The sequence below is a fragment of the Echinops telfairi genome, unplaced genomic scaffold, assembly GCF_000313985.2.
Source record: "Echinops telfairi isolate 266 unplaced genomic scaffold, ASM31398v2 ScPeMD7_60;HRSCAF=208, whole genome shotgun sequence".
NCBI lineage: Eukaryota > Metazoa > Chordata > Mammalia > Afrosoricida > Tenrecidae > Echinops > Echinops telfairi.
The window spans coordinates 31,432,069-31,441,500 of NW_022103958.1; the positions used below are offsets into that span (position 1 = coordinate 31,432,069).

The following is a 9,432-nucleotide window of genomic DNA, read 5'->3' on the forward strand; positions in this document are numbered from 1 at the left end:
AACAGAATCAGTCACTGAGTCCACAACTAATACTCTAGACACACAGAAGCCAGCCGTAACTAGAAACAGAGTCAGTGATGTGGGTAAGATGCAAAGTGAAATTATTCACAACAGATTGGTAAGTAAGCACAGATACACCATGCTTACTGTACCGATTGGCTAATCTGACAGTCCTACACAAACACACACACACACACACACACACACACACACACATACGCACCCCTTCTATCAGGAAGAAGACAAAGATCCCTACTTCCTACATTTCTATTCAGCCATGTGTTAGAAGTTCTAACCAGAACACTTATTTAATAATAAATAAAAGGCATCCAGATATCAAAAGAACTAGAAAATTATCTCTTTTTTCAGATGACAAAACCTTATAGGCAGAAAGCCCAGCAGAACCACTAAAAAAAAAAAATCAAACTAAATAGAGCAAGCTTTCAGCATACCAGATCAACATACAAACCTCTACACAGTAGAAATGACCAAACAAAATGAAATTAAGAAAGCAATCCCATGTAAAATAATATAATACTTAGGAATAAATTTAACAAAGAGGTACAAAACTTGTATTTTTAAAAACTACAAAACATGGTTGAAAGAAAATAAAGATCACCTCAACAGATGGTCAGATATTCTGTGTTCATGAGTCAAGAGACTTAAGACCATTAACACAGTCACACTCCTTAATTTGATCTACAGCAGCGGTTCTCAACCTGTGGGTAGCGACCCCTTTGGGGGTCAAACGACCCTTTCACAGGGGTTGCCTAAGACCATATTTCCGATGGTCTTAGGAGCCGAGACACCGCTCCTCTGTCCGTCTACGGGTGGGTCCATCCACATACAGGTCTGCCCACAGACGGGGTCACCACAATGCGAGGAACTATATGAAAGGGTCGCGGCATGAGGAAGGTTGAGAACCACTGATCTACAGTTTCCAGGTAATCCCCCCTATCAAAATCCCAGCTGCTCTCCTTGCAGAAATTGGCAAATTGATCCTGTCATTCACAAGAAAATTCAAGAGAGACCAGGACAGACTCTTTCATAATCTTTCAGAAGAACAGGGTTGGAGGGGCTCACACTTCCTAATTTTATAACTAACTACAAAGTATTTGAGACAGTTTTGACATAAGGGTAGACTTATAGATCAATGGGATCAAATTAAAGTCCAGAAATAAACCCTCAATTTTACAGCCAACCAATCTTCAAAGGGAGGGGAGGGCGCAAGATAATTAAGTGGGGGAAGAATATTTTCATCAAATGGTGTAGAGACAACGGAATATCTACATGCAAAAGAAGAAAGTTGTACACCAACTACATACCATAATATATATATATATATATATATATATATATATATATATATACACACACACACACCATACCAACTATATCGAAAATTAACTCCCAATGGATCAAAGGCCTAAATGTGATAACTGATTCTGTAAGTTCTGTAAGACTCTTGGGAGGACACACAGCAGGAAGTCTTTGTGACCTGGGATGAGGTGATGCTTGATTTCTTACATAGGATACCAAAGGCACAAGCTCCACCCCACTCCTCCAAAAAAGAGAAATTGGACCCCCACTAAAATTACGTGTGTGCATCACAGGATACCAGCAAGATAGCGAAGAGACACCACAGACCAGAGTTAATGTCTTCGCTAAACGTTGCATCTCAAGTTTTCCTGTTTGCATGTGGGTGTGTGGGTGTGGGGCTGTCATTAATTCTAAACAGATCTGGATTTTCAAAAGCAGAAAGCACGTCCCTACCTGTGTTCCAGTTCTCGGATGGACAGTATCACCCCGGAAGTCGATGGCCTCTGCTGGATTGTCGCCAGAAAGGTGAATTCACTCTTGTTCCGGAACAGCTGGATTAATTTCTCACTCACATGAGGGGCTGCATGAATCTCTCTTTCTGCATCTAGGAAGTCAGGGAACAACGGCAGAAGAAAGAGGATGGGAGGGAAGAGAAGCAAAGAATAGGTAGGAGAAAGGAGAAGGGACATGAGAAAGAAGAGGGGGAAAAATCCACAGTTAAAGGGCCATCTCCAAAGGATTCAGATCGCATGTCATTTTCCCCTCTTGTCAATCACTTTCACTTTCGGGAGCCATCCAGCCCCACGCCATGCAGCTGCATTCACTCAAGACAAAACCCAGAATGCCATCTCCGTCACCATGCCCACTTCACGCTCTGACAAGTTCCCAGTGGTCCAGCCGGTGATCTTCTGACAATGAAATTGCAGGCCACTGAGCAATGCAGGCTGCTGCAAACAGATTGAGTTGCTGTGAATAGGTGAGAGGCGGTCAGATAAATGGGGTCCTAACATTCAGGGAAGTCGAGGTTTAGCAAGACCCAGATGCCGCTCAGCAGGCTCAAAGTTCCCTTCTTCCAGGAACTAGGCTTCCTTCTCCCCCCAATGCAGATAAGGAATTTGTTCCCAGCAGAGACGTCCTCATGCCAATAATGCCAGACAGCTCTGCCTTTGGTTAAAGAATACATACAAAGCAATGCTCATGGTCCAGAAGCGTGCTTGGAATTTCTCAGAAAACGGGCAATGGATGGTGTTCCTCATGAAAGATTCATGAAAGTGGATGCCACTCCAATAGTCCCTTTCTTGAGACGAGAGGAGTCTTCCTCTCCCCATCATTCCCGTAAGGAGACCCAGCCATCTCTTCGTACTTGACTCACCCTTGTCATAATATGCTGGGCATTAGCTCATTTTCACTATCTTTCCTGGTAGCTCAGTGGTTCCATGTGGGTCTGCTAAATCCAGGTAGGCAGTTTGAAACTACCAGATGCTCCAAGGGAGAAAGAAGCAGTTTTCCCTCCCGTAAAGAGTTACAGTCTCAGAAACCGAGAGAGGTGACTATACCCTTCCTATAGCGGTCGCTATGTGGCAGCATTGGCTCTGTGGCAGCGAGTTTGGTTTGGTTTGGGTCCTGGTCTCAGATCAACTCCACAGCAGTGGGCTTGATTGGGGTTTACACTTCCTGTCATCAGAAAGGGGGCGCTGAGAATAGAGTTTCAGAAAACTCTTTGGAGGATTATAAATGAACACTGAGATAGTTTATTGTGCCAGCCTGGCTGATAAATGCAGGTGGGATTGACTGAGGGGAGGAGAGATGGATGGCTTGGTGAGCCTTGCCTTTCTTGTCTCTCACTCTGTGATCATCGGACCAGTGTGCGGCTGCCTTGTTCCGTGCCTCAATTTAAAGGCTACACTGCCTGTGGGACGCCTAGCCTGTGGACTGTGTTGCTGTAAGTTGCTGTAAGTTGAGGTCCCTTTAAGACTTCTCTGGAGCTGGGGACTGGCGATTGGTGACCTGCATTGTGATTGGCTGCTGTGCTGACATAGCCTAGCTCTCTCTACAAATAGAGGAAGATCTGGCATCAGACAGAGACTTGAAGGACTGCTAGTCTCTCAACTTTCTCTCACGGATGTGAGTTACACTAAGCCATTTGTAGTGCTTTCTAATTTAACTGTTTATTTCTTGTATTGTATATTTATCTGTATATGATTTAACAGTTCATTTCTCGTTATACATCTAATTATCCTTATAAATAAATATATTATGTTATCAGGAATTTGGTTTTATCTCTCTAGAGAACCCTGTCTAACACAAACACCAAAGGCATCCTCTTGCTCCCTGGCTACTCCTGCGTGCATGCTAACTACCTGGTTGTTTCTCTAGGGCCGCAAGAAGGGCCTGTGACAAGACAGGACTTCAAAGGATACACTGGCCAAACGACATCACAGACTTGAAGATGGATCTGAAGAACATCACCCCGAAAGGTGTTTTCCAACAAAATGAGATCCTGATATCCTTGACATTAGGCAAACGCAGGGAAGGGATTGGGTGATCTTCACGAGCCTTCCCAGGTTTGCACCCTATCAGTCTCTGAGTTGTTTCAGAAGAGTGGGGCGGGGAAATGGGGGTGAGAGGAGAATGACAGTGTTTCTTGGCTAGAACATCTAGGTTAGGCTACGGGTGGCCCGCTACCGTGGGGGCACCCACGCAGGAAGAACACTCTACTATTTCGACACCCTTCACATTTCTGCCCAATGAAGGTCTTTGCTACTTTGCTCTTGCACGGCATGTTGTCATTGTTAAGTGCTGTGGAGACTCTTCCAATGCAGTCACTCTAGGGACGGGCGAGCTGTCTGCGTTAGTCAAGGGCAGAGGTAAGCGATAACAGATAGCCACTTCTGTGCCTTCTACGAAACTCAAGCCTGGGACTTTCTGGATTATATTCTAAACCTAGGAAGTGTATTTTTTTTTTAATGTTTAAAAGTGAAGAGCACTTTGTAACAACTAGCAAATGGGTGTGGGCATTACGTCTATTATGAGTACGAATAGACAGACATCCTCATTATAAATCTGCCTAGAATGTAGTGCTAGAAAAACATTTTTCCTTTGAAACTAATTGATATGTTTACTTTCATGAAGAAGAACTTATTTTCCTTTTACGCTCATCCATTAGGGATGAGCTGATTGGTAATGGTTGCCTGGAGCACATAGCTGAGAAGCCTTCTGAGGTCTGGGCTCAAGGAAACGAGGCCGTGATCAATCAGCAGTGCCTGCAGTGCATTCAAATGCGGGGAAGACATATTGAGGATCCTCTCGGGTTGGGGCCACGTCGGCTCTCCCTCAGTCCTCTCAGTGAGACTGCTCAGTCCCATTGCCAATGATCCCCAAATGTGTAACTCCACCCTCAACCTCTTCTTTATAACAGATCCATACCCTCGACTTCCCACTGCTTCATATCCTATAGGAATGTCTAATAGGGATTTCAAGATGCATATGCCCGCAGTCATGCTCTTGAGTTCTTCCTTCCCTCAGCCCTCAGCTTTCTCCTGGTGCTCCCCGTCCTACAGGCTCTAACACAGTGCAATCAACACCATGACAGTCACTATTTTGAGCAACCAAGCAGCTATAAGAAAATGAGGGTGGCATGCAACTGAAAGAAAGCTTTCTCGGGGGTGTGGTCGACCCCTGTGTAAATGGATGTTGTAGAGAGAGATTGTGCTTTGCTAGTGTGGAGCCTAGTTTCCAGGCTCCATTTCTCTGGGCTTCAACCAATGGCCCACCACCTGGCCTGCAGACCCTGGGAGTCATCAAAGCCTGCCCCTGACATGCGGACCTGACATTCCCCATCTCTGCACCCACCAGCATTCGCCTTGCTGCTTCATCTTGCTGCTTCTTGGGTCATTCACTCTGGCGGCTACACAAATTAGGGAAGCCTCCTGCTTAACATATGGCCCACGGACTTGAGGCACCATTTCTACAATGGTGTGAGTCACTTTCTGGATATAATTTTTCTTTCTTTCTATGTATGTTTTCTTTCTGTGCATTTACAGATAAAGCTATATAGACCTTTCATCTACACACACGCACACACATCTCCCATTGATGTTGCTTCTCTACAGAACCAACCCTAACAAATACTTCTTCCAAATTCCACTCCGGTAACTGTTGTCCCAGGCACTATCATTCTCCCTAAGACAACTCCAAGCGTTTTTTAATTGATCTCCCTCCTTCTGTTCCGCCTTCTCATCTCCACTCCCCAACAGTCGTAGACAAAGTACCCTTTTTAAAAGCACCCATCAGTGTCATTTTGGTCTCCTGCACAAAATCCTCTAACCTTACAGACTCTTTAACCTGGCCTGCGAGGTCACACACATGCTTACTCTTATACCCGCCCCTTCCACAATCCATACTCTTCTTCTAGGTAACCAAAGGAACACCGCGATCCCACTCCCACCTCAAGGACCTTCTACTCTGCCCTCTGCCTAGGATAGTCTTCTCCCACATCTGCACATGGCTGCCTCCTCACCGCACACACACACACCCCGCCCCCTTCCTGCTCTCATTCAGTGGAATCCCCTGACCACTCTCCCCAAAGCAGACTCTCCATGCCTGCCTCTCCAGCTCTCCACTTTGTTTTTCTGTACCACTTATCCTAATATATGTATCATGGTCAGTTTATTATTCCCTAATATCAACTTAGCATAATCCGGCTTTATGTCCTTTACTTATTTCTTCTTACTTGTTTGTTCATTATTGTGTCCATCACCTTTAGTGCCTAACACAAAACAAGTATCTAAAGAAATATTTATTGAATTAATTAGTATATGTGTCGTGTATTATTCTTATACCGGTACTTCAAATAATCATAAATGTTATAAGCAGAAAATAGTATGATGTCCTTTAGAAAACTACAAGACAAAAGCATATTTTTCAAATACCCAAGGCTAATAAACTAAAGAAAATGATGCTCAAAGCTAATCAGCCTTTCCTCATTATAGCAAACATCTCAGTCTGATTGACTGCCCTACTCACCCACTCGCCTAAAAATGATCATATCTTAATGCTAGCTTTTCTCATTTCTCTCCATAAATGATTGGCACATTGAAGTAAAGATACCCCATTGGTGCTCACCAGATTGAAATGTAAGAAACACCTATTTTGCAACATTGAGATTTTATGTGCATTCACATTTTCAGAAAAGATCTTTCAAGTAAACGTTTGCCATAATTCAGCAGCTAAAGGCGTGAGAGAAAGTAATCACACTTCTTCTTACAACACAGAGGCAATGATAACACTAGACTAGGTTTCGAGGGACTAAGGAGACTGAGTGTTGCCAACCACAAGCTGTGTGAGCTTGAATAAGACACTTTACCTCTCTGACCCTCACGCACCACATTTAAAAATGGAGAGGACTGAACTACATGATCTCCAAATTCCTCACTGGGTCCTGCACGGTTTCTGCTATTCATTTTACCCTACTGCTAACCAAAACATAAGGTGTCATTGAGGGTGTTCTCAGCTCTGAAACACCCCGTTGCTATCATTTTTCTTCTCTGGTGACTTTCCAAATCAACATAAAACACAAAATTTGCAATTACTGAAAATAGTGCTATGTCACCTCCTTTGCAGCAACCTCCCTTTGCCCTGGAGTTAAAAGAGCAACCAAATAAAAGCAATTAATGAGATCCCGTAGTGTGCTCCCAGATTCAGCCGTCCTGAAGTGTTGGCTGTATTTGGAACATGCAATGCTGCCAGGGGAAGGGAAAACAAGTAGGACGGAGAAAACTCAAGTGTTAAATATGAACAGCAAGTGAGGAACCCGCGAAACATGGTAAACGGATCAAATAAATGGAACATAAAAGGGATTGCAGGAAAGTGCTACTTATAAATAGAACGAGGTGGGAGGCGCAAGTCCTAATGTACAAATCATGCCACCTTCAGAATGAGAGCTAAATCCAACACCCATCATTGGCACCCATTACAATCTCATTCTGATGCCCTGGGTAACGTCCCTGAGAAACGCAGAGAAAACCCCTTGCTGCCCAATCAATGCCCAGCAGCTATAACCAGTAGTATCAGGCAGGAGCAAGCTGGGTGCTTCCAAACACCTCCCATTTCTGAACCTCCTTTTGCTCAACCTCAGTCCCGATCCTAGAACCCACACCAAGGATGGGAGGACCACACAGCAGCAGAAAGGACAGATCTAAGAAGAATGCAGAATCCCCGAATCAGGGGGAACTTTTGTCCTTCCACCCAGCTCGCCTTATTGTCCCAAGTGACTTAACCTGCTCCACCTCTTGCTGCAGCTTCTTCCTGGACGTTCTTAAATGACGCAATAAGCCACATGTGCCGCGCACCTGAATTTGGTCTATGAAGCTTCTGTTTTGTAACCTCTGGGAAGTGTTCTGAAGGGCTCCCACGGCATCATGGTAATGTCCCAAACCACCACCATGTTCTTGGGTGGGGCGACAGTCCCGGTTGGTTTGTAATTCATAGTGACCCGATGGCACAACAGAACAAAACACTGCCTGGGTCCGCACCATCCTAAAAACTGTCCCCATGTTTGAGCCCATTGTTTGTAACCACTGTGTCCCTCTCACTAAATGCCTCCCCTTTTCGCTGTTCTACTTCCCCAAGCGCAATGTCCTTTCCCAGGGGCTGGTCTCTCCTGATAACATGCCACATACAGGAGACAGAGACCCACCATCCTTGCCTCTCTGAAACATGCTGGCTGTACTTCTTCCAAGACAGATTGCTTTGTTCCTTTGGCAGTTCACAGTACTTTCAATGTTCTTCCCCAGAACCATAATCCAAAGGTACGGATTCTTCTTCCTTGTTCAATACCCAACTTTCATCTGCAGACAAGGCTACTGAAAATGCCAAGGCTTGGATCAGGCAGACCTTAGTCTTCCAAGTGACATCCTTGTACGAGGAAGAAATTGTTTTGAAACTGATTGTGGTAGCGTTTATACAGGACAACACTGCTTGATACGATTGAGTGATGGAATGGTCTGATGTCTGGATTACATCCTAATAACATGGTTTGAAAGACAAAAAAGAAAGCAAAGTGACATCCTTTCTTTTCAACACTTTAAAGCGACCTTGTACAGACATTTATATTGGGGGTGGGGGGTGTTCTTATTATACTCAGGTTGGACATGATTTAGTTAAACAGTGCTAACTCAGAAGCAAGGGTTAAGCGCCTTTTCTTTCCTGGGAGGAAGTGATTCTCTCCAGTCATTTGTAAACAGAGACCCAAATTGCTCATGTGATGATGAAGCAGCAGGTTTTAAAAAATAAAAACTGTTGGGTGAAAGGAGGAGACTGGAAAGCAGAGAAGGAAAGAAACTTCGGTGACGCCATTCACGCTGTTCTCTGCCGAATATAGATGCAACTTCAGGTCGCTGCTCCTGATTTAAGGAGGTAAAGCGGCAGTGCATTTTGTCCCCTGCAGACATGTGTGCCGGGTGCTGTCTTGGTTACAGGAGAGACAAAGATGGGACTGTTTCTGGCCTCCAAGCAGAGACAGACACATAAGCAAGATGTTCCCGGTGACATGCTGCCCAGAGAGGGCAAGGGGGAGGGAGGGAGCTTCTTGAACCTGAGTCGGAACATGGGTGTGGGCACCCACGGGCTTTACCTTTCCTGGACATGTTTCTTTCCCTGCAAGCATCTCTCTCACTGAAAATCCAGCTGAGAAAGTGTCTACTCAAACTAGTATCAGAAGCAACTCTGAGCCCCCCCCCTGCCCTACTCACCCACTCGCCTAAAAAAGTCTCAGAAACCGAGAGAGGTGACTATACCCTTCCTATAGCGGTCGCTATGTGGCAGCATTGGCTCTGTGGCAGCGAGTTTGGTTTGGTTTGGGTCCTGGTCTCAGATCAACTCCACAGCAGTGGGCTTGATTGGGGTTTACACTTCCTGTCATCAGAAAGGGGGCGCTGAGAATAGAGTTTCAGAAAACTCTTTGGAGGATTATAAATGAACACTGAGATAGTTTATTGTGCCAGCCTGGCTGATAAATGCAGGTGGGATTGACTGAGGGGAGGAGAGATGGATGGCTTGGTGAGCCTTGCCTTTCTTGTCTCTCACTCTGTGATCATCGGACCAGTGTGCGGC

General features: G+C 45.0%; 1 protein-coding gene across 2 annotated transcripts in view; it reads right to left on the reverse strand.

Moving 5' to 3' along the window:
* NELL1 (neural EGFL like 1) overlaps positions 1–9,432 on the reverse strand; it is a 1,001,735-nt gene that overhangs the window by 896,439 nt on the left and 95,864 nt on the right. For both annotated transcript variants that reach the window (XM_004711602.2, XM_004711601.2), the window contains exon 3: positions 1,774–1,924. In XM_004711602.2, the coding sequence (XP_004711659.2) occupies positions 1,774–1,924 (151 nt within the window). The remainder of the gene's footprint in view (positions 1–1,773; positions 1,925–9,432) is intronic.